At 39.7% G+C, this 26,787-nt stretch overlaps 1 protein-coding gene across 7 annotated transcripts in view; it reads right to left on the minus strand.

The window, feature by feature from the left end:
* Positions 1-26,787, minus strand: part of RYR3 (ryanodine receptor 3) — a 1,082,755-nt gene that overhangs the window by 289,791 nt on the left and 766,177 nt on the right. For 4 of the 7 annotated variants that reach the window (XM_073608695.1, XM_073608692.1, XM_073608693.1 and 1 more), the window contains 4 exons: positions 16,783-16,842; positions 16,065-16,193; positions 15,680-15,792; positions 13,707-13,806 (listed from right to left, as the gene is read on the minus strand). In XM_073608695.1, the coding sequence (XP_073464796.1) occupies positions 13,707-13,806; positions 15,680-15,792; positions 16,065-16,193; positions 16,783-16,842 (402 nt within the window). Of the gene's footprint in view, positions 1-13,111; positions 13,209-13,706; positions 13,807-15,679; positions 15,793-16,064; positions 16,194-16,782; positions 16,843-26,787 lie in introns of all 7 variants that reach the window. The other 3 variants (XM_073608696.1, XM_073608694.1, XM_073608691.1) reach the window with 1 other exon arrangement.

The raw sequence follows: 26,787 nt of genomic DNA on the forward strand, positions 1-26,787 counted from the left end.
CTAGCAGTGTTTGTGGAGAATTGATCTGAGCTGAGCTTGCCAGGACAAGGTAGGTCTTCTTTCTCCTCCCCTGGTTCCCGCTCCCCAACCCCATGCCATGTGTAAAATAGTAGAAAGTTTAAAAACGCTGACCAGACTTGCAGTCCAGGCTGAGTAAGGCTGTGGCTGTATTTTTTTTTACAGAGCACATAGCATAATTTACAGCACATGGCATTACTGCTTGTATTTAACTACTTGATGGGCTTATTTTGGGCCTGGCTGGTTCACATGTATGTGTTTTGGCGGCCCACATTTGCGCAGGCACAGCAGCCCATTCTGGGCTGCCATGCCTGCATTTCCTGCAAAAAAAAGGTGCATGCATCATGTAATAGGCCGCACACACCTATGCCCATCAAGCAATGAAATACAGCACTGCCTGTCCATTCTGCTTTTGCACCATGTGACTTACGTGCAGTTCCTGCACCGGCAAACTTGCTGCATTTTTAGATGTTTAGGCCACACTTACTGCAGGTAAGTCGCATGGTGCAAAAGCAGAATGGATTTCAAGGCCACTGCAATTTTAAAATGCTGCATGCACCTTTTCTTCCGCAAGACATGGAAATGCAGGCATGGCAACCCATTCAAATGAATGGGCTGCCAAAACTCATACATGTGAATGTGTGATGTGACAATGGCTGCACTGTAATTGGGATGCTGTGATGTGTAAAGGGGCACTATAATGTGAAAATGTCTGCAAAGTAATGGGGCGCTGTGATGTGAAGAGCCTGCAATGTAATGGAGTGCTGTGACATGAAAGGGAACTGAGTACACCATGGGACTGCTGTGAAGGGGGTCTGCTTTTTGAGATGTTGGGGTGAAGAGCAAAATTGCATTTGGGGGTTGGAGCCCAAAAAAAATGTTTGCCCATTGCCCAATCCATATTAAAGATGGCCTTGGTGAAGTTTTTCAGTTATCTTGCAAACCTGGCCTGTTAGTGGGTCCTGAGGACAGGGTTGAGGACCACTGCTTCAAACCACAGTCCAACCTCAGTACTCACTATGTCTGACCAATCATCCAATAGTATGGCAATACTTCAAGAGATGCTGCTCTCCTTGAGCAGGGAAACCACAAGAACACCACAAAGAAGAAAAAGTAGGGCACAAACGCCTAGTGCATTACCTTCAATACAGTATTTAATGTATTAAAAAGCCAAAAAACATACTCACAAACATGAGAGGATATAAAAGCCCATCAAATCACAATGATCAGCTCTGCATTAGGGGGCTTGTCTCCCAAAACGCGTCCGCTTTTCAACTACAGATATTAGGTATCTACAATGCTGGAATAAATAAAATACTGTTTTGAAGGTAATGCACTAGGCATTTGCGCCTTCCTTTTTCTTCTTTGTTGTTTAGGAGGGGTGTGTCAGGTCAAATTTGATTATTGGAGGAGAGCAAGCTGAGTTCCCAGCATAGCTAGAGAAATGACCATGGTTTCCTCTTCTGCTTAGTGTGGTTAGTTTTTAATAGAAAAGCAGAGGGACTGACAGGAACACCAGATATTTCATACAAAGGAAGTAATACAAAGAGAACAGGATACTTTCACATACAAGTACATGGTTCAACAGACACATATCAGGATTATGAAACGTTGGGGTAACAAACTTTAACTCATACTCACTGCATTGTCAATTGCAGGGATAATTATGTTTTCTTAATACAATAAAACTTCAAATAAAATTAAGGCTTGGGTCCCATAGCCAGGTCTGCAATTTTATACAAGAGATCTTTTTCAAGCAACACAATCTTCTCTCAACAAAAACTAAAAGGATCTCACAGGACAAGGTTGCTTCCTATTGATTTTGCCACATGCTATGTCAGTTAAAAAAGCTCACAGCAGCAAGCTTTTATGTGGCCGAAACCTTAGTGAAAGATATATCATAAAGAGATCCTGTGCCCAGACTATGTACAATAAAGTACTTACATAAAACAAGCAGTAAAATCATCTTAACGTGGATATAAACCCGATTCCTGAAATTTGACCTAGGCACTTATAACTGTAGTGTTTACTTAACTCTCTCCAAAGCACTAAGTCCTGTGTCTTTCTGCTGCTCCGTTCTTCTGTTATCAGCATGATAACTTCTGACGAGTTCTCCGACACGCGTTAAAAGCAGCTCAAAATTTGTGTTGGGGAGGATGCTATAAATAGATTAGCAGAGGGCTTGTCTATTCACATCACAGCTCTGCAAGTTTCTTCATTCCTCTGCCTTTGTGGAGGGTAGTGTGTGCCTTTCCTCCAATCAACTGCCACACAGTGTATGCCAAGACTCCACACCCAGTGCTGGAACAGGAATCAATGGTGTTGAACATTTTAAATAGGGTTCTATGTTCAATAACTCTGGCACAATTTAAAGAATAAGTTCGTCTTTTGTCACATGTAACAAGCTACAAATGTTCTGGCCCCCGCACCCCCCCATTCCCTCAGTTAGTCAGCAAGCAGTGGATCTTTTTCCCCCCACTCCCTGCCACGATCTAAAGAAAACAGTGTTCTGTGAATGAATGGACTACAACTACTGGCAGCCTTTTGAGGCTGTCGGCTTTTAGTTCTCAATAAACTAACACGGCTCTGTTGAGTGCTGTGGTAGTTCATTGATTTTTCCTGTTAGTGTGAAACTGCCTACCCCTACGAGGTACGGGCAGACCAGTGGTGTACCAAGGAGGGGGTGGAGGTCCACCACCCCAGTTGGCACACATTGGTGGGGTGTCAGGCTGGCACCGCTAATGGGTGACACCCAGTGCTGGCCGCCAGATTCCCTCACCCGCTCACTAACACAGGAGAGCGGAGCAGGGAGCGGGAGGCAGAATGGGAAATAGAAGCAGCAGCACTGAATAGACAGTGAGAGCTGCCGGAGATAACTTCCCAAGTTAACCAGCAGGTGTTTTGAATGTGGTCCTAGCAACCAAACACCTGCTGATTAACTTGGAAAGTTAAATCCGGCAGCTCCTGCTGTCTATTCAGCGCTGCTGTTTCTCTCTCCCATTCTGCCCTCTGTCTCCTGCTCTGCATGCACGAATAAGGTAGGAAGGGGCGGAGTTGCAGGGATAGAGGCTGTGTAATGTAAAGGGATCCAGAGGTGTGGGGGGCTGTATCATGTAAAGGGGTCCAGAGATGTGTGGGGGGGCTGTGTAATGTAAAGGGGTCCAGAGGTGTGGAGGGGCTGTGTAATGTAAAAGGGTCCAGAGGTGTGGGGGTGAGGGGGCTGTGTAATGTAAAGGGGCCAAAGGTGTGCGGGACTGTGTAATGTAAAGGGTTCCAGGGGTGTGGGGGCTGTGTAATGTAAAGGAGTTCAGAGGTGTGGGGGGATGTGTAATGTAAATGGCTCCAGAGGTGTGGGGGGCTTGTAATGTAAAGGGGTCCAGAGGTGTGGGGGAAGTTGTGCAATTTAAAGGGGTCCAGAGGCGCAGAGCTGTGTAATATAAAGGTGTCCAGAGGTGTGGGGGTTGTGTAATGTAAAGGGGTCCAGAGATGCGGAGCTGTGTAATGTAAAGGGGTCCAGAGGTGCAGAGCTGTGTAATGTAAAGGGGTCCAGAGGTGTGGGGGCTGTATAATGTAAAGGGGTCCAGGGGAAAAGGGGGTCTTCCTACCTTTTACCCGCAGTTAAAGCTGCAGTCCTATAGATTTCTATTAGGATCCACCCCGGGTGCCAAATGCTCTAGGTACATCCCTGGGGCAGACAGCTTACCCCGACTGATCACTGGTGCAATGCTTTCCAGGCTCCTAAAAAAAATATATAGTAAATGCACATTTTTTTACCTGCAAATGTGTATTTAGTATTTTTTCTTTAAAGGTGAATTTATCCTTTAAAGTCTCTTGTCAGAAGGCAGATTGAACTTGAACCAAAATAAAGTTGCTGTTTAGGTACTGTGCTCTATTTATCAAGTATTCATGAAACAATATTCCCAGTGAATATTCACACTAAACATACCCCCAAAATTTTAGTGGGATCTGCCCATCAGTTCCTGCCAGCGTTTTCTGTATTTATTATGCAGGCAGCTGATTAAAGAATCTTGTTAAAACTAATGTTGCCAATGTGACTTACAATTGGATATCTATTGAAAAGTGAAGGCTGTTTTCATATTTCCAGGCAAACCTTGATAAATAACAGGATTTATTTATTATTTAATTCACCTCCTGGTAATTGCTGCCTAGGAATAGACATGGATAAAGATTGTTAAACTAGTTACCACCGAGAGAGGGGAGACTCCTTCTTTAAATTGTATTTATTTATTTTTTTAATTAAAAAAAAAACACACACACACATATACAAGTCCCGATCCTGTATTAAAAATCTGTATTATGAAGGCGTATTGAACTCTCCATAGACATAAAATCCACAGCTTTAAAACAAGAGGCGGTTTAAAATACACAATTATCCACTCTAAACCAGTGAATGGTTTGAATACTGTGCAAGGCAAAAAATGGAAAATGTTGGGTAAATTTCATTATGAATACACATTCACTAGGTGATAAATATGATGAAACGTACAGTAGAGCCCCTCTCTCATTGTAGAACAGATTTAGGAAATCATGGGCGAATGTTGTTTGATTTAATTGAATCTTGAATAAATCTCCCTCAAAAATAGGTAAAAAGTGATAAAAAGTGTATGTGGCAATGTGCATCTTGATCGAAAAACAGGTATGTGTTGGGCAGATTGCCTATCAAATTTATGATGAATAGACCCTATAATAAATAAATTGCACCTAAAAAACTATTGGATCTATACAGTATCTATGAATTTACTACACATATAGAATACATAAGCCTATAAGCTAGTAACAATTCCTTGAGGATATAGACAGAAGGTCTTTGAAGGTATATATTGGAGATTAGTTTCATAATAATTATATCAACAGTTTCTAAGCAATTACAAAAATACCCTGTCAGTGTAAAAACATTAATTTAATCCAATGCTTGAGTTATCAGAAGATTATAGAGTTTGTGTTGGAATAGCTTTTGAGAGGAAGACTTTTGCACCGTGAAGGTTAAAGTGTCCCTGAGTATGGGAGTAAGCACCGCAAAAGGTCTAAAATCCAGTGAATCAGGTGGACTGCTGATACAGTTCATTTCACAGCAACTGTGAATAGAAGAGTTTATGCATAATCATAACCTACTTTTTAACTGCAAGAGACTCAAATGCAGACAGCAAAGCAGAGTTGTATCTTATCTTGATCATTTGGTAATAAACATCATATAATAGCCTGCAGTTACAAGACAAAATTAAGCTACAAATCTATGGCAATGCTTTTTTTTTTCATCAGAAAATATGTGAACCAAGAATTCAAAGAAATTGAAAGGTGAAACCCATGCAGGCAACACTTCCAATGTTCCTGTAACCAACTATGATATGAGGTTAACAGTGTGTATTAAAACAGTGGAAAGACTTTAACTTAATAGTTTGAACCCTGACTAACTGATATATATATAGAGAATTTTACAGCTAAGTAAATGAAATGTTGAATAAATTACAATCCTCTACTACTTAAGGAACAGACTAAATAAAAGAGGAGTTTTGATATACAGTCAGATCCATAAATATTGGGACATCGACAATTCTATTCTTTTTGGCTCTATATACCACCACAATGGATTTGAAATGAAACAAACAAGATGTGCTTTAACTGCAGACTTTCAGCTTTAATTTGAGGGTATTTACATCCAAATCAGGTGAACGGTGTAGGAATTACAACAGTTTGTATATGTGCCTCTCACTTTTTAAGGGACCAAAAGTAATGGTTGCAAATCCTTTACAGTCAATTACAGCCTGAAGTCTGGAATGCACAGACATCACCAGACGCTGGGTTTCATCCCTGGTGATGATCTGCCAGGCCTCTACTGCAACTGTCTTCAGTTCCTGCTTGTGCTTGGGGCATTTTCCCTTCAATTTTGTCTTCAGCAAGTGAAATGCATGCTCAAATCGGATTCAGGTCAGGTGATTGACTTGGCCATTGCATAACATTCTACTTCTTTCCCTTAAAAACTCTTTGGTTGCTTTCACGGTATGCTTCGGGTCATTGTCCATCTGCACTTCTGAGGCATTTTGCTGAATATGAGCAGATAATATTGCCCAAAACACTTCAGAATTCATCCTGCTGCTTTTGTCAGCAGTCACATCATCAATCAACACAAGAGACCTAGTTCCATTGGCAGCCATACATGCCCACGCCATGACACTACCTCCACCACGCTTCACTAATGAGGTGGTATGCTTTGGATCATGAGCAGTTCCTTTCCTTCTCCATACTCTTCTTTTCCCATCACTCTGGTACAAGTTGATCTTTGTGTTGTTCCAGAACTGTGAAGGCTTTTTTAGATGTTGTTTGGCAAACTGTAATCTGTCCTTCCTGTTTTTGAGGCTCACCGAGCGTTTTCGCAAACCCAGCACTGTATTTCTAAAATTCCTAACTCAGTTTGCGAGTGTTGTCTCGCAAAATGAGCAGGATTCGGGCCAAAAGCAGTGTGCAGTACCGCTTTTGGCTAGAGGTGGGGGGCACTGGAGCCGAGCCGAAAGTCGCCGATCGGCGCCGTTCAGAAATGCACGGAAAGGCCCAAGGACAGTTCGGCTGACCTCGGCAAACCTCGGAAAGGCTCGTGAACGGAGTCTTTCCGAGGTTTGCCGAGGTCCGCCGAAGTGTCCCTCGGGCCTTTTCGCCCGTTTCCGAGGCTCTCCAGCGCCCCCCCCCTTCTGGCCGCATACGGTATTGCATTCCATTGAAGTCAATGCGGAACCAATTATTTTCGTTTCCATTGACTTCAATGGGAAAACTTGCTTTGATATGCGAGTGCATTGGATTACGAGCATAGCCCTGGAACGGATTATGCTCGTAATCCGAGGTTCCACTGTATCTTCATTGTACAGTACAAGACAGGCTGAATATTCACAGACCCTGGGATATCCCCAAACAATTAATAAGAAGGGTGGGTAACAACAATTACCTATTAAGCGAACAGGCTCAACAATAACAATAGTCAAGGGATCCAATTCAGAGTACTAATGCAAAAACCCTGTGGCTAAAAGCTTCATTTACAGAAGCTTGGCTTCCACCTTGTAGAACTTGGAGACGGTATGAACCAGATGGAGGGCCTTGCAAAGCTGGGTAACAGAGGTTTGATGTTAGGGTGCCCAGGAAAAGACATGTAAAAGTGCTGCAGGTGTTCTATCCTTTAGATGATTTGAAAAAGCCTGTGCTCACACAAGGCAAACAAGGATTTCCAGGTTTGATAGTAAAATTTCCTAGAAGTGACTTTTTTGTTTTTGAGCGATGTGAGAATGACAGAGTAAAAGATACCCCTGTCCCTCAAGACCTGGATTTCAACAGCCATGCCATTAAAGTGATATTAAAGTTGTTTTTTTTATTTAAAGATACCAACATGTTATACATACCTGCTCTGTGCAGTGGTTTTGCAGAGTAGCCCAGATCCTCCTCTCCCTTGGTCCCTCGCTGGCGTTCCTTGCCCCTCCCTACTGCTGGGTGCCCCCACAGCAAGCAGCTTACTATGGGGGTATCAGAGCAGAGTCGCTGCTCTGTGTGTCCATTCAGAGATGGAGCCGTGACTTGGCCCCACCCTCTCTCTCCTTATTGGCTCACTGACTTTGATTGACAGCAGTGGGTACCAATGGTGCCTGCTGCTGTCTCAACCAAAGAGGAGGGAGATTATGGACAGCCGGGGCTCTCGTGCAACATCGCTGGATCGAGATGAGGCTCAGTTAAGAATTAGGGGGCTGAGGGGGGCTGCTGCACACAAGAGTTTTTTTTTTATCTTAATGCATAGAATGCATTAAGATAAATAACTTTCTGCCTTTGGAACCACTTTAAGGCTAGTGACTGAGAGGCAAGCTGGAACATGGGGCAACAAGAAAGAAGATTTGGCCTGTTTTGGAAAGGCCAGGTATCATCTCCTAGAAGTTTGAGTATGTCTCTGTACAAGGTTCTTCTGGGCCAGTTTGGTGCAATGAAAATCACCAGATCCTTCTCTTGGTCTATTTTCACACTAAACTCTTCTCTTGGTCTATTTTCATACTGAATTCAAGTCAGACAGGCGGAATTCACACTTGATGAAAGACATATGAACTGGAGTCTAGGGAATTATTAGAGCATCTGATGTCAGTGCTAGAGGATTCTTGGTTTTGGCCACAAACTGAGGTAGCTTGTTGCTGAACCTGGAGGCCCAGATGTCCACATCTGGAGTTCCTCATTTCTGATATAGCAGATTGAAGATGTCAGTATAAATGGCCTATTCCCCTTGGTCCAGGTAATGATGGCTGAAGCAATCTGCCTTTCAATTGTGCACTCCTGGGACTTGAACAGAAAGGACTGGACAGTGTTTCTTTGTCCATTAGATGATCAGACTTACTTCTGTTAAGTCTGATTCTTGGTACCCCCTGGTGGCTGATATTGGCCACGGTATTGTCTGACTGTATCCTGATCAGGTGACTTTGAAGAAGGAAGGTCCTGTGATTCAACGCTAGTTGTGTCGCTCTAAACTCTAGTATGTGAATGGGGAGCTTTCTTGGATGACCACGTTCCCTGAGCTGTGAGGGACTGGAACACTCCTTCTCAGTCTATCAAGGTGGCATTTGTTGTTATGACCCTCCAAGAGTGTGGTAGAAATGACTTCCACATTGTCAAGGCTGGATTGGAAATCCACCAAGCTAGTGGGTTCTTTGCTTGACTGGAGAGGAGCATAAGGAGATGGAAAGAGTGTGCTTGTGTGCTTGTTCCAGGCCAAAAAGATGTTACAAACTCTCGAAAAGGGATGTCTCTTTGATCGTAAGATCAAAGTAGGAGATCTTAGAGAGGTGATTTTGATTTCTGGAAGGAAGACTTTTGCCTGGGCTGTGTCCAGAATCAGACCAAGATATTCCAGGTGAAGGAAAGTTTGGAGAGCAGATTTTTAAATGTTAATAACCCAACCGAAAGCCTGAAGTATCTGAATAGTTCCTCGGATATTTGTAGATAGCTGAAGTGGAGATGACCTTCAGAAGAAGGTCGTATTTGTACCATTACCTGAATGCTCTGAGTTCTTAAAGCGATTGTAATCATCTTTATTTTTTTTAAATAACAAACATGTCATACTTACCTACACTGTGCAGCTCGTTTTGTGGCCCCGATCCTGAACTTCTGGGGTCCCTCGGTGGCTCTCATGGCTCCTCCTCTTATCAGATATCCCCCTAGGAGAAGCGCTCTCCCGGGGGTTACCTTGCAGTTGAGCTCCTGAGTCCAGCATTTGCGTCTATAGACACGAATGCCGGACTCAGCCCTGCCCCCAGGCGCCTGCATCATTGGATTTGATTGACAGCAGTGGGATCCAATGGCTGTGCTGCTATCAATCTATCCAATCAAGAGCCGGGACCCCATGCAGAGAGGGAGAGCGTGTCTCCGCCAAGTGAATGAAGGGGCTCAGGTAAGTAAAACGGAGGGGCTGGGGGGCCAGTCACTGCCAGAAGTTTTTTTACCTTAATGCATAGGATGCATTAAGGTGAAAAAACACCAGGGTTTACAACCCCTTTAAGGTGGCAAAAAGGTGTTCACATATCTTGTGTTTGTCTCCTCATGGGAAACACAGGAAGCATTGATGATGTGGGTAAATGGGAATATGTCAAAAAGCATCTTGGATTTGATTATGCCATGTTTGAGTCAAGATGCCATGCAGGGATGTGTTTCAGGGGAAACCCCCCTCTCTTAGCACTCAAGGGGGCATGGCAAGATGAAGGAGCATGTAGTATGATAATGTTGAGGCTTTTGCACACAGCAGAAGTGAGCATATTGACATTGGCAAGAGTATTGCAACAATAACATCAGATATATGAAAGGCTGGGGGGAAGAAAATCTTCCGCAGCCTCCTCTAATGTCACCTCTGGGTCCTCTTTATTCCCTTCAATGGCAAAAAATGGCAAAATGCGTCCTCTAGAGGAGGCATTTAATTTTTCAGTTCCAGCAGAGATGGAGGTGGTGGTGAAAGAACTTGGCATTTTTGAGCTCTGGACAGTGATGGATGTAATAAAGCTGTTAGTTGTCTGACATAGTTGCAGAAAAATCTGCCTTGGTTAAATAGGCCATTTGTTGCGTGCCTGAGATAGAGCTAGAGCTGGATGCATAGACTGGAGTCAAAATAGGGTTCTGCTCTTGTGCAAGGGAAGCATTGTCACTCTGAGCGTTTTGAGTGTTTTGCAGGCCACTGGCAAAGCAAATATTTGCCTGAATTTTTGCCATAGTTCCCTTGCGTTTGGTTTCTGCTATTGCTATCAGTGAGGGTATACCCCTGTGGGATACTCATGGAGGCAGTTGTAAAGGTGTGAACTGTTGTGTGATGCACCCACGTAAGACTAAGCTCTGAATGATGAATTCTTTACCGCCAAGTTTAAAATGTTTAACAATCCATGAGTAAATAACTTTCAAACACAACTCCCAAACACATACTATTCAAGAAACCTGAAATAAAGGAGGCTACAGTATTGGTCCAATACAGGGAACACCTGTCTTGTCCATGTTGCTGGACGCTATTTAGGGTCCAGGCTTTGCCCATTACAGTAGGCATACCCCCAGAAGGGTTTTCAGTGTATGGGTTCCATAGGGTATAAACCCCAGCCCTGGACCTATATAGCACCCAGTGGCTAACTACACACAGTTCACCAAGTGCCAAGGTGAGAGCCTAAGCAGGATTCATTGCCCAAAGAAACAATACTGGCTGTTTCCACATCATAGGGTCCTGCTACAGCTTCCAAGGTTCTACTGCGTTTGCGCTGATCCGGAGCACTGCTTCTGTTGTTGTATTGGAAGACAGTGAGGAGTTGATCAAACAGTTGATTGAATAATCCACAGTAAAATAATAAACTAGTTAATAAAAGAATGATTTCTGCAAGGAAGAAGACGTCAATTTCCTAAGGACAATAGAAAAAATGAGATCTCAACCAAAGAGGAGGGAGTTTACTGGACAGCCGGGGCTCTCGTGTAACATCGCTGGATCGAGATGAGGCTCAGTTAAGTATTAGGGGGCTGAGGGGGGCTGCTGCACACAAGAGTTTTTTTTTATCTTAATGCATAGAATGCATTAAGATAAATAACTTTCTGCCTTTGGAACCACGTTAAGGCTAGTGTCTGAGAGGCAAGCTGGAACATGGGGCAACAAAAAAGAAGATTTGGCCTGTTTTGGAAAGGCCAGGTATCATCTCCTAGAAGTTTGAGTATGTCTCTGTACAAGGTTCTTCTGGGCCAGTTTGGTGCAATGAAAATCACCAGATCCTTCTCTTGGTCTATTTTCACACTGAACTCTTTTCTTGGTCTATTTTCATACTGAATTCAAGTCAGACAGGCGGAATTCACACTTGATGAAAGACATATGAACTGGAGTCTAGGGAATTATTAGAGCATCTGATGTCAGTGCTAGAGGATTCTTGGTTTTGGCTACAAACTGAGGTAGCTTGTTGCTGAACCTGGAGGCCCAGATATCCACATCTGGAGTTCCTCATTTCTGATATAGCAGATTGAAGATGTCAGTATAAATGGCCTATTCCCCTTGGTCCAGGTAATGATGGCTGAAGCAATCTGCCTTTCAATTGTGCACTCCTGGGACTTGAACAGAAAGGACTGGACTGTGTGAACAGGCTTTGCCCGTTACAGTAGGCATACCACCAGAAGGGTTTTCAGTGTATGGGTTCCATAGGGTATAAACCCCAGCCCTGGACCTATATAGCACCCAGTGGCTAACTACACACAGTTCACCAAGTGCCAAGGTGAGAGCCTAAGCAGGATTCATTACCCAAAAAAACAATACTGGCTGTTCCCACATCATAGGGTCCTGGTACAGCTTCCAAGGTTCTACTGCGTTTGCGCTGATCCGGAGCACTGCTTCTGTTGTATTGGAAGACAGTGAGGAGTTGATCAAACAGTTGATTGAATAATCCACAGTAAAATAATAAACTAGTTAATAAAAGAATGATTTCCGCAAGGAAGAAGATGTCCATTTCCTAAGGACAATAGAAAAAATGAGATCTTGCAAAGTGGGGTAAGGTTATAGGGGTACAGCCAGGGGGGAAGCTTTGCCTAAGCTGTGTCTAATTACCTAGCAGTTCAAGAGGTAGGAGTAGAGAGATCCAAATTTTTGCAGGTTATCAAAATGTGGACAAAGCCATTACTTGAGCCCTGTTGGTCTGTACTCCACAAATCACCACAAAGATGGGGATTCCACAGGAAAGGACATTCACCCATGTTGAGAAATCCAAGTATAATAGGACAACAAGAGCATCAAATTAAAAATCCTCCAGAGTCCAAAGTATTTTTTGTTTTACTGGTTGTAATAATCAGGGCAAATACGGGGGCCACAGAATCCCCCTCTCTCCAGCCCTAAGAAGGGGAATTGTGTGACCCCCAAAACTCGTTTCCAATCCTTTGCCCTGCAAAGTAGACATTTCATGTGTTGGTATATGAACAAGGATAATGCCTCTGTTCATTGCCCTTATTATAGTAGCGATTTGCAAATATTAAGAAGACCAACTATTCTTAGAGATACATGATTATTAGACAGTAAATACATTTGTCAAAAAATTATAATATCATACAATCTGTGTATATAAAAATATTGGAATTTAAGCTGATCAAGTAACAGTACAGCTCTTTAAATGACACTGCAAGAGCCATCGAAATATTCAAAATGTTACCAGATTAAACATTTAATTTAAGATAAATGGCAAAGTTCTGCCAATGGTTCTGAAAACTAAAATAAGTAATGAAAATCATTATTCATAAGTAATCTAATTAGTAATTCAGCAGTTCAGAGCAAATTAAATTAATAACTATTATTGAAGAACCTCAGTAAAATTGTTACATAGTGTTGATTTGGAGATTCTGCACCAAGGAGCCAAGCTTAACTATACTAATTAGACCTATTAATCATTGTGGAGGAACCTAACCAGAAGACAATTGAACAATGTTTGATTAGGTGCAAGTTAGGTTGTGTTTAAAAGCTGTGAAAGAAGCACACTTCAATTTAGGAAAATCACTCATTAGAAGCAATACATATGTACTAATTATTTATTTGTGCTCTGAGCCACACTTCAGCTAATCCCGTACTTACAGCCAAATCCTGAATTAGTGTCTCCTCAAAGGAATTTTCCTCTGTTTCTATCCAAAATCTCTGATAACCATGGAGGAAGAGGTTAATACAACGGTGCCTGGCAGGGGGTGAAAGTGGGATCAAGAGGGGTACAAAAGAACATAAAAAAATGTTCAGGTGACTCATGATTAGTAGGGTTTGGAATCTTGTACAATTTAGGAGCTCCTGATTGGTCAGCACATCTTTCAGATTAAAAAGCCCAACTAGTGGTTTTGATTCTTTCAGTGGGCTATATGTATTCAAGTGCTCCACATCTCATTCTTACTTGTAGTTCAGAGCTACATGTATGGTATTTATGAAAAAATGTAAACGGTACATAAACACCTGCAACGATAGTAAAAGTATGTTGCAGGTGTATGTAATAATCGCACTGGCAGTAACCTTTGGAAACTCTGTTTTTAGCTAATGGAGCAGGTATTTGGAACATGTCTATATTTGAAATCTGACCAATCAGAATCTCTTGGAAAAATTGCACAAGCCAATGAAAACATCACATCATGGCTGGGGTGGAGTACTTGTGTGCACAAAGGACAGGCGTAGCCACAAGTTACATTACCGTTAACACGAGTATTAGACTGTCATAGTCTGAGTTCTCATGTACTTTTTCCAGCCATATACGTTGGTAGGAGCTCAGGAAGAAATTGTTAATTTTGTGTCTGAAGAAAAGCATATAGGTTTTTATTCAAGCGCCAGCAACACAAGGAAAAGTTCACAAATATTAAATGACTTTCTAAAAAAGACGTAAAACAAAAACAAGAAGGAAAATTTGCATTGAACATGATTTGAACAAACTGCATTCTTATCCTATAGTTATAGAGGATAAGAATATTCTGATGCAAAGAAACAAACAGAAGGTAATTACATTTGGGTGCAATTAATGCGTAAACAGCATTGCACATGCATATCATGTAGCACTGATCTATCAAATCGTAGGCCAGACTGTCACTCTGCCAAGAACACCATTGGCAGAGGGTGTATCCTAAGCCAATTCACAAGGACTATGCCACTGTACTGTTGTGCCTTCTTTGGGGTCTCCATGTTCTTATTTTGTGTATGTTAACATTTCTTTGAAGTTCATCTTTGCCTGGAAGCATTTATTAGAAATACTAGCCAATCGTGTTTATCCGACATGTATTTTTACTAAACTAAATAGCCTAACTACATGGCTTCAGTGAGGAAAATCCTTGTAAAAATGCTGCAATTCACAGTGAAGAAGTATAGAGAGAACCAGGCATTGGTTGGAACAGGACATCAGCACAAAGTAACAGATTTAATAAATGTATTTACTAGGGAAAACATTTTTTAGCATGATAGCTAGGATAGGAGAAAAGCTTGTAGCCTACAATACTATATGTTGCCAAATGACAATTTTTTTTTTATCAACAGTGAAAATTTTAGAAAAAAAGCACACCAGTAATAGCGCTGACTCTAGCTGACAAAAAGCTCTTGTACGCCTTGACAGATTATCAATATGTGGCCTGTATTGCTAATTATATTTAGTCATGTGTACATTGTCCATTTCAGTTCTAATGCTTAAAATATGTCATAAAATATATGGTAATATACTACATTGACACATAAAATGTGTTAATGCAAGTTATATATGGTAGTCCTGAGTACACCTTACAGAGAATACCGCATAACAAAAAATATTATAAATCAGTATTACACTATATGCACAGTCTGCAAGAGAGTACAGGCAAACAACTGATAATAACACCATGCTTAAAACCCTCATATAGCTTTATTTGCGACATACTAAACTCTCCCTTCTATATGCACGTGCAACTCAATTTATGCATGAATTCAAAACTTGCCATACATGACGCATGCATATCTTATGCATGGATTCATGTATACCTTTCATGCATATTTCCAACCGATGCATGTCAAGCTCTGTTGGAAAACTTTAGTCATTGCCACATACTGAGTGTATTCTCTTCTTTGCCTGTCATTAGCACTTAGCTAGGAAATTGTCAGTGTATACACTAAAAACATATAGATCTGCATATAAGCTAAATGCTTGCCTAAATATTATCAGAGGGTTGCTAGTAATGTGATTTAATTGCAACCACTCTTTAACATAAGAGAGTGGCCAAACTGTGTAAAACTGTTGAAATCTTTTTTTAACAATACAAGAGTGAAAGACCTTGTAGGGTATCTTTGGGAATCTTTCTATTAGCAGTTTTGACATTGCCATGAAAGCTATTACCTGACAGATTGATATAATTATGTTTAACTAAGAAAGAAATTAAATATTTTACCACCCAACTTAACAGTCATCCAGCATGTTTACAAATCGCTCATGATGTAAACATGAGGGAAATGATAGCTTTAGGCAAAGAGCAAGTTCACAACAATGCAAATTGCAATGTCAACGCAATACAGCATAAGAGTAAAGCACAGAGCTGCATGTTGGGTTATTCTGCAGCAAAGATCACTCACAAAAAGGACATCCAGAGCCCATAGTAGCTTCAGGCTCAACAGTAATGACAAAGAAAAAAATAGGACACATCTCTTGAGCCTAACCTTGGCAGATTGTACAAAGGAGCCATGCGAAAACAGGCCACAACAGCTCGCTTCCTCTGCTTCGACAGGAGCTTGTGCCAGACAGCTTTTTTAGATCTCAAGGGCTGCTCCACCTGTGGTCAATGTGTAAAGACAAAAAGTCAAAGTCATTAAAATGGGGCATAATAAAAGGGTGCTTCCCTGTAGACAATTCAGTGAATGACAAATTAATTTATATTAAACATTCCCTACAAAAAGACAGTGATTGGCACAGGAAATTAATCCATAATTCAGTAATAGGTGTGCACTACATTTTAAATTACTTTTTGCATGTTTTTGAAATTATAAGCAATACGGGTGGCATAGTTTGTCCAACAGATTGACTCAGGAGGTTAGGGATTTCTACCTGTTCAAGATGGAAGACAGCCGCAGATATTTTCTGAACACGCTCTATAGCTTTCTCAGGATCCGTCTCCTCGCTTTTTAGAATATCCTTGTACAGATTCAGCTGCCATTTCACTGCAGGGTCTTCAGACTGGCAGCAAGAGAAAGACAAGGTCAGTGTTCAAGGCATGGAAACTAAGTAGTACAGAAGCTTGTCTTAAATACAAATTTGCTAACTTCAATTAGCTTTAAATGAAGGAAATCAAAGATAATTTGTACTGCGCCAGCATGGAACAGCGAATTAATTGGGCCCAGGTGTGTGTCAAAAATGCATTTCAAAAAAGAGCTGGTAAAGCGAGCAGCCCTCCAACATTATGTGCTACAGGTCGCTGTTAAAAAAATGATCATGTAAATGAATGATTACTAAGCATTTAATCATTCATCCTGTTCTTTTAAGTGGAGCCTTGTTAAATGTTGCTAGACATGATAGCATAGACCAGTGTCCAACTGACTAATGCAGCAGACAGAATGCTGAAATCTGGGCAAAATGGCTTGAATACAGTACAGTCATATAGGTCAAATAAGCTAATTTGACAAAAGATTTTAATTTTACAAACAATTATAATATTTCATTTTGTATCAGATATTTAGTATAATGTACATACAGAACCCACATTATTTCATAACTCCCCAAAAAAATTATCTCTCATTCTGTACACTGCTTGATTATAAACACGTACCTTCTCTTGCAGATGGAGGTTGCTGCTTAGGTGTTCTTTTACTTCTTCATCTGTGTCTTTCTGTAAAGAGTATGGTACAAGAAGACAATGTTTGAATGGCTTATATTGTTAATACTTATACAGTATACTCTAAAATTCATTATCAAATCACTCTTGTGCTACAATGCTCACCCAATAAGTGCAAGTAAACACAGTATTTATCACAATAGTAAAATGTGCAAATTAAAATGCTAACTCATAGATATTAGCAATCCGCCAGCACTAACATATGTTCCCACATGAAGAGAGAAGATTGGACGGCTTTACACCCATATGATGCAGATAAAAGCTTTTATATTCAAAAAACCATCAATAAAACGTTTCACGCGTTTAATACGTGCTTTGTCAAAATCGTATTGGACACAATCACCATACACACATATATACAAAATATCACAAGAATGCACAGGTGTAACTGATGAAGTGGTGAGGTCCGATTATATCAAACAGCTGTTCCCACTGGAAAAGGAGAGCAAACCATTTCTGGTGAACCCATTCCTCCATGAGATAATTATAAACATCAAAATCTGAAAACCTGAAACATAACAAAAATAAAAATATACAATATTTGATGGTTCTTTTTATCTTCAGAGATGCGGGCAGCCATGGAAGCCCGGTTTTCACCCTCTCTTGCCAACTTGTATATGGGTTGGTGGGAGAGGGTATGCATCTTTGGGGCTAATAATCCCTTTCGGTCCAAAATCAGTTTTTCCGTCGCTTCATTGATGATTTGTTATTCATTTGCTCCGAATCTGTAGGTATATTAGATAAAAATGAATAAAGTGGTCTTGCGTGATAGAGCAGAGAAGCTGCACCGGAGACTGGCGGGGTTGCTGGAGGCGGACAGTGACGGTGAGAAGCGGAGGCTTCTTTGTTTTATTCCCCATAGCTCACTGAAGTATTCCCTTCTAATATACTAGGATAACCGAGTGGAGAAGCACCGGAGGACCGGCCCACTTATGGGGAACAGTGGAGATCTCAGATACTAAAAGCTACTAACCCACAACATTAAGGTGAGAGTTCTGGGAGACTTTAATACTGAGAAGCCATCTATAAAAATATATATGGACACTTTTCCTTACCAACAACACCTCTATTAATTCTTCAGGCTGTGAAGACGGCAGAAGTTTTTCTTATTTATTCACTTAGAGAACTATTTTGTTCCAATTTATCACAATTGAATCCACTTATTTTGAGGATTATTATGTTTATAATATTGTTGCAATTTCACGACATATGATCACTACACATCATTGGAGAGTTATTGGACACTTTCACTATTTTGATATTAATTATTTATTTATTTATGTTTGTTTCCATGGCAATTTTTGCACACTGATACTTCATTGTTATTTTTCACTCATTTGCCCTTTAGGTATTAATTCAATACCATTCAGTGTGTACATTGCATTACAGTGTTATTCAGTGACATATTTTTTGCGCAAGACCACTTTATTCATTTTTACCACATTTTAGTGTTTTGTGACACACTTTGAGGTTTTGCTGCAATTATTGATCACTTGAGTTCTGTATTAGGTTTGTTTTTCTACTCTCAGTAGCGCGAGAGACACATTCACAATCTTTACTAGGTATATTAGATTATTTTCTGCTGTTTTTGAATTATAATGATTTAAATCTTAAATTTACAGTGCATTTGAGCAACACATCCATTCCCTTTTTGGATGTAGTTTTGTCAAGCAAGGAGGGTTTTATTGTATCAAGCTAGTACAGGAAACCCCTCTCTGGGGACACCCTTTACGTGCAAACTCTGGGCACCTAAGCCATGTGACACGTGGTATACCAGATGATCAATTCCTTAGGGTGTGCAGGATCTGCAGCGAGGAGTGAGATTTCCAACAGGACAAAGATAGGATGTGCTCTAGGTTCCTTAATAGGGGCTATCAGCCCAACATTGTAAATAGGGCAATTGAGATAGCAGAACATACACCTAGAGAGAGGTTGCTACGGGACAAAAAACAAGAGTCTACATCTATTAGAACTCTATTTTTTCAACTTCATACAGTTTGGAATACAATAAAATTTGAAAAATAATGGAACGATATGTCCCCATTCTGTTTGAAAATTAATGCTATGCCAAGATTTTGTCTGGGGGGATAAACTCCGTCTCATGGTGGGCACCGTCATTTGCGAATTCCTTGTCTCGTAGTGAGTTCAGTAGCAATAAACAAACCAATAAATGTGTGAAATGCATCAACCTTCTTTTACCCTGCCAATATGCCTTGTGCCTATTTTTATTGATGATTTTTTGAATAAAGGAGGGGATATGGGGGGGCGGCAATTTGACCACTATGCGATGCGATTGGTTTGCCTCCAGCATTACAAGATTATGTTGATCCAATAATGCATTTTTTCTTTATTATAGTGGTTTTACTCTCTGCAGTACATCTCTACATTCCCCTGATGAAGCCAATGTTTTGGCGAAACTAGTTGGGAACATAAGACTATGATCACCCCTCAACATCTTTGGTGACGGTCATTTATTTGAACTGTATTTCTGTTTTTGTTTCTGCTTTGTATATTTTTTGTACTCTTTCATGTAAACATTTTAGATGTTTTTGATATCAATAAAATAAATGATTTTATATAAAATATCATTCTAGTAATTTTGAATTTTGGTGGCACCACAATAATCCCATCATCCCCTTTTCCCCCATTTTTTGAGTACATCATATGAGTGTGCAACCATCCAATCTTCTTTCTTCATATGTACTCTGCAGCACTGACAGGGTGTGTACCCCATGCATAGCTGGATTGCAGACGCCATCATTGCCAGTTCACCTGGAGCAGCAGGATTGTTTTTACTTCTATTTGAACATGTGTTCTCACACTTACTGAAATATTATAAACTAAAGTGCAAAGCTACTGTGAATACCAATAAGTATACTGTTATTAAAATTACCCACATGCTGGAAAATGATCACAATAACTTCTCAAGTACATATCACAATAAATTCACCAATATATATATTATATATATATATATATGTATATATATATATATATATATATATATATATATATATATATATATATAATCACCATAAAGATGAATTGTGCAAATAATAATAAACTAATATAACTTCAATATTAATTTAAAAAAAAATGATGTGTAAATTATATCAAATTATAAAAGACCAACTCCAGTACACTTTAACAGAAAGTGCTCTTGTGCTTCCGGAAAAAAATCATTCATGCGCTGTGCTCCGTGCTCATAAGCTGTTCACCTCTGTATTTGACCCATAAAATCTATAGGTCAAATGTGCTCTTTAAGGGGTCTCAGACATTGCTGTATGGCCTCGGGATCCTCCTTTCCTTCTCCTCCTAATGTGTGCATTAGGCACTCTTTCCATTTAAATGGGTAATGGCTCCAATATTCATTATGCCGTTAATATTCAAATTATTACAAAAGGTTAGGAATATACAGAATATTCCTTTATTTAAAACAATAAAAACACACTAATTTGTTGAAGTGCACTATTTTGGTGCACCATAGAAAAAAGCGTGTATATCACTTTAAAGTGATATTAAAGTCTTGTGGTTTTTTTGTTTAAAAATAAGAAGCATGTTATACTTACCTACTCTGTGCAGTGATTTTGCACAGAGCAGCCCCAATCCCTCTCTTCTCAGGACCCTCACCAGTGCTCCTGACCCCTCCCTCCTGCCGAGTGCCCCCCACAACAAGCAGCTTGCTATGGGGGCACCTGAGCCAAACCGCTGCTCTGCTTGTCCATTCAGACATAGAGCCTTGGCGTGGCCCCACCCCCTCTCTCCTTATTGGCTCACTGACTTTGACTGACAGCAGTGGAAGCCTGGTTCCTGCTCAATTCCAGTACAATGTGATAATGTCACTGGCTCCGTCCGGATGCATTTCATCACAGACACATTCTCCTTTGAAAAAGGTGAGTGGTATATGAGCATATAGTGATTTTTATATAATGGTGAATTTACTGTGATATGTACCTATGAAGTTATTGTGATAATTTTCCAGGACGTGGTAGTATATTATTGGTGTTCACAGTAGCACTGCACTTTAGGTTATGATATACTAATATACTGATTCCTTTGTTTTTTTTTTTCTCATGTCGCATTACTGTTTTTTATACATATTTAAAATTATACAGATGCTGGTGTTCTGTTTAGTTTCCTAGATTGGCTGCACTTTAGTGGAAGCAAAACAAAATGGTTAATGATGGTTTGCAAAGCTCATGAACTCATCTTTTTTTTTTCACAATAGAAAATAGAAAACATATCAAATGTTTAAACAGAGAAAATGTATCATTTTAGGGAAGAAAAATAAGCTAATTTTGAAATTGATGGCACCAACATGTCTCAAAAAGTTGGGACAGGCCCATGTTTACCATGCTGTAGCATCCCACCTTCTTTTAACAACACTCTGGGGGTTATTTACTAAAGGCAAATCCACTTTGCACTGCAAGTGCACTTGGAAGTGCAGTCGCTGTAGATCTGAGGGCGACATGCAAGGAAAACAAAAAACAGCATTTTTGCTTGTACATGATTGGATAATAAAAACAGCAGAGCTTCCCCTCATTTCAGATATTCCCCTCCAATCTCTGTAAACATCTGAGAACTGAGACCAGTTGCTGCAGTTTTGGGGGAAGAATGTTGTCCCATTCTGATATAGGATTCCAACTACTTAACAGTACTTGGTCTTTTTTGTTGTATGTTTTGTTTCAATATGCACCAAATATTTTCAACTAGTGAAAGGTCTGGACCAGTTAAGAACCTGGAATATTCTGCTATGAAGCCATGCTGTTGTCATAGATGCTGTATGCAGTTTAGCACTGTCCTGCTGAAATATGCAAGGCCTTCCCTGAAAAAGACATCATCTGGAGGTGAGCATATGCTGCTCTAAAACTTTGATAACTCAAGTTTTGATAGTGCTTTTCTAGATGTGCAAGCTGCCCATTGCATATGCACTACTGCACCCCCATACTGTAAGAGATGCAGACTGAGCACTGATAACAAGCCAGAAGGTTCCCCTCCTCTTTAGTCTGGAGGATGCAGTGCCTATGGGTGCTAAAAAGAATGTAAAATTTTGATTTGGCTGACCACAGAATAGTTTTCCACATTGTAACAGAACGTTTTAATTTCAATATGTTTATCGTTTTTTGAAATACACAAATATTGCAAGAAGCAACAATAAATAGGTGTATAGACACCTTCTCAGAAGAATATCGAGAAAGGTATGTTTATATCGCGTGGCATGCAGAAAAATAAATCATAGCAATATAATCATTATTAGAGGATGTCACTTCTTGGTGCAAAAGTAACATTAGTAGTAAATTGCCAAGGAACAATGGGTAATACAAAAAATTAAAAAAAAAAAGAGGAAGGAATAAAAAGATGGAAAAGAGGGGGTGTTGAGGGCAGTCAGGGTAACACCTCCCAGACCTCATTCGTCCACCAATAAATATTGTATCCATTGTTGTCATGTCTTGTTGAATTTGGCCTGGTTAATTTTGGAGGGTGCAAGACAATTTATCATTAATCATGATCCAATTGAATTGTTTGAAGTAGTCAAACATTACAATCAGCTGGTTCAAACAAAGTGCTATAGCTATCCCGGTGGCTAGAATCATATAGGTAATTAAGTGTGCAGGATTAAGGAATTAAGGAAAACTGTTATCTAGTTTTTGAAAAAGAGCAATATCTGGGGTTCTGGTAATCTTCACAACTGTTACTGAGTGAATTAAATTAAATACTCTGATTTAGAACCTAGTCATCTTGGGGCACTGGTATAAAAATATTTACCATGGTGCCTTCCTGGACACAATTTCGAAACACCAGTAGGAGGCCTGCAAATTCATCTTAGGAATCTTGGATAGGACCATGTATCATCTCAGTGGTTACGCAATACGTGATATGTCACTTTCGCCATAGTGTTGGAGCGCAGGTGGAATGCAGTTTGGTGTGCCGGCTCCTTTTTATGTCCTTTTTTACTGGAATGATATTTTTTACGAATAAATGGCTACAAGTTACGCTATGAGGAGTTCTTTTTTTTTCCTTCACTTATGAATCCCGTCTGGTTACATCGTTGGTGAAAGGTGTCTGCATTGGTGGATACATCTTGAATTACCTTTCTGCTTAATTGACACCTGTCATGGGTGTCTGATCAATCTGGTGAGTAGGATGTTTGCCTAAAACTGGTGGAAGACGGCACTTTTCATTTCCTGTCACTTTTTTCACAATTTATTCACTTTTTGTCACAATTCATTCATCACCGTGCACTTGATTGAAGAATCGTTGGTGGTGGTTTATGGACTTTATTATTAAAAATCTGCATTTATATTTGAACACTATTTGATTGCATTATTTTATTGTATGCATACATTTGAGCACAGTGTAAAATTAACTATTAATTTTCACTTCAATATCATCTCAGTGATGTTTTGCAAATGGATTCCACCAACTCTGTTGATAGGAATTTTAAACACATTGTTGATTATGTTTTGCCACTTCTGTAGTTTCCACGATACATTCATGGCCATAAACATTGGCACCCCTGCATTTCTGTCAGCTAATGCACCACTTCGCCCAGAAAATTGCTGCAATTACAAATATTTTTTAGGCATTCTCATGTTTATTTCTTTTTTTTGTATTGGTATGACACAAAAAAGTAGAGAAACAAAAAGCCAAATCGGACACATTCCACGCAAAACTCCAAAAATGGACTGGACAAAATTATTGGCACCTTCTCAAAATTGTAAGAAAGAATTGCAATCCAAGTCTGTGATGCTCTCGTAATTTGTAATTAAACTCACCTGTATCAATTAACAGGTGCTGACAAAATATAAAAATCATATGGGCAACCAGTTAAAAACCTCCTACGCGTTTAGTCATACAATGACATCATCAGGGGAACGTTCTATGGCCATTCGTAATTAAATGGTCATGGTGTTCTGGTAAGTGGCTTTTGATCTCTTTCCTGCACAGTGGTGGAGGTATACAGAAACTTTTTTGGGGTTTCCAGCTTGGGACACACATTCTGTTTTTTCTCTATCTGGACTTCTTTTTATTGGTCACCTTTTGTATTGGCACATCTAGAGTTTATGGACATTGCTTTTAAATTATATGTATTTTGTATAATGGAATGTAATAAATTGACATAGGGCTGTCTATATCCATGTATCACTTGAATGTACTGTATATTTGTCATTCAGTTTATGCACATATTGCACTTTATGCACCTTTTTATATGAATTGTAGATTGTACAATTTAACTTATTAAGTAACTTTTTTTGTTTTTTTTGTTCATTGGTATGAGATAAGCACTTTGGAACTCAGCGCTACTTTTTATTTGCTGTTACACTTGAAATGTCTTTGTCCAGGACATTGGAGTAGCAGCAGGTTTTCATATATTTAGTCATTTTCCTTTTTTTTTGGTGGTGAGCGCGGTCTTGCTCTACATTTTCTAATATGAGAATGCCTGAACATTTGTAATTGCAACAATTTTCTGGACGGAGTGATGCATTACCTGACAGAAATGCAGGGGTGCCAATATTTTTGGCCATGACTGTATGTTCAGGTCTCTTTCCCAGTGTTCTATATAGGAGAGCTTTTAAACAAGGTCAATCAAATGATTATATACCATTGAAATATAGCCTTTCACTGGTTTTCTGGTTTTGCAAGAGCTTTCAAAATATGTCATTGATAAGGGACAGTTGACCTTGTTAAGATTATCCTTAAAAAAAAATGTATTCTGATTATATAGAAACAATTCAGAGGGAGGTAGTTGCAGTGTAGTATTGTAATATTCTAAAGAATGCAGCTTAAATCCTGTTAAAAAGTCTCCTATGCACAGCAAGCTCTTATTCTCCCACTAACGGAAAAGGTGAGGGGATAGTCCCCGAGGGAACTCTGGGTTGTTTAGCAAGAGAGATAAAGGCATGTGAGGTGAGCAGAGTTTCCTACTAGTTCGATGTCTGTCCCATATGGCTAGTGAGCAAGAAAGTGTAGGGCATAAAATGGGGAATGCAACCTACTAGGAATCCACATAATGGGTGCTAGAGTGTCCACAGAACACAATAGTGCTTCTATATCAATCCAGTATGGAGTCAGACATGCAACAAATGAGCGCTGGCCCAAAGATCATGTTCAGATATGGCCTCTTCTTTGCATGATAGAGCTTTAACTTTTTTTTTTCACGACCAACTGCGTTCACATACAGTGATTTTTTAAAGTATTCCTGAGCCTTAGTGATATCCATCACAGAATCATGCCTGTTTTTAAAACCGCAGATCATGGGTATCCAGTATTGCTTTTTGGCCATTTTCATTGTGCCTCACAATCTTTTGATACTATGTACTGCAGATGATGATATATTTAAAGTCTTTGCAATTTTACAATGAGGAACATTATTCTGAATTTGTTTGACAATTTTTAGATGCAGCTTTTCACAGTCTGGTGAACCTCTGCTCATCTTTACTTCTGAGGCACACTGACTCTCTAAGATGCTCTTTTTATATCTAATCATGTTACTGGCCTGCTAACAATTAACCTGATTAGTTGCAAAATGTTTTTTCAGCTCTTCCTTGTTAGTACCACTACTACTACTTTGCTATCTTTTTGTTGCCCTGTCCCTCTTTTTTTGAGTTGTGTTGCTGCCATCAGTTTAAAAATTAACTTTTTTTTTATTTTAATGGTACATTTTCTCTGTTTAAACATTTGATATGGTTTCTATTTTCTACTGTGTATAAAATATGGGTTTATGAGGTTTACAAATCATTGCATTCTGTTTTTATGTCGATTTTACAACGCACAGCTCTTTTGGAATTGATGTTGTACACACGTTTGACAGAAGTGTCAAATAGTGCTTATGTTAATAAAAAATACAAAAATGTAGCTGGGTTGTCACCATGAGGACAAGACAAAGGAAAATTGTAAATGATTACTAATCAAAATTATAAAGCTAATCTTTTTCTACAATAGATCAATTTCAGTAAGATCTGACCCTTTTTAGTATATATATATATATATATATATATATATATATATATATATATATATATATATATATATATATATATATATATATAGCATATATACTGTATATATAGATATCTATAGATATAGATATCTATATATATATCTATATCTATCTATATATCTATATAGATAGATATAGATATATATATATATCATGTGACAGCGTGAGGTGCTGGTTTTAGTAAATTGGTATAGAGATGACACAGGATTCTCCAGCATGTGGATTGTAAGCAGAGAAAGCTGGCAGGGTTGGGTAATCCTGGATCAGGGTCTGGAGTTGGAAGGTTCCAAAGTGTCTTGGGTGGGAAGGAACCGTTAATCCTGTGTCCATACATTATGAGATACCTGCAGCCTGTGTGAGTGCACAGGTGTGCATGGTTGTTATAAGCCTTATCAGAGCAGCAGGAGTAGCAGTTGCTGCCAGTGGTGGGACAAGGTATTTCAGTGCCCAGGGAGAAGATGCCAAAATGCGCCCCGCCATCCCCCCTCGCAGAGCAGGAGTGGAACTAGTAGAAGCATTTGCAGCACACAAAAACATATGTGGTTGCGGAGTGCACCAATATTACTATTTACATTTGTGATTGGAAATCACAATGATCACAAAGCACACAGCCAATTAGATTGCTTTCATGAAGGCTTGGTTCGCAGACAATAATGAGTAACCTGGCTGTCCAAGGGTGATTTCTGAAGATTGTAAATGGTGCTCTAGAACTAGCTGAAGCTGATCTTGGTCCTGCTTGAAAACCTCCTTCGATCTGGGGGCTGCAGCGATGATTATTGTATTCTGACAGTGGAGGAATCCTGCTGTCAGAGTACAATAGCCTGAGGGGGGATTCCTCCATCCACCTTGTTTGAGTGGATGCAGGAATCTGTTCAGCCTGCTAGGAAAAAAAGTAATAGTGTGTATTAGGGCTGCAGTATCATTGCTGATACTAAGCA

This window comes from Aquarana catesbeiana, linkage group LG13, assembly GCF_042186555.1.
Source record: "Aquarana catesbeiana isolate 2022-GZ linkage group LG13, ASM4218655v1, whole genome shotgun sequence".
Taxonomy (NCBI): domain Eukaryota; kingdom Metazoa; phylum Chordata; class Amphibia; order Anura; family Ranidae; genus Aquarana; species Aquarana catesbeiana.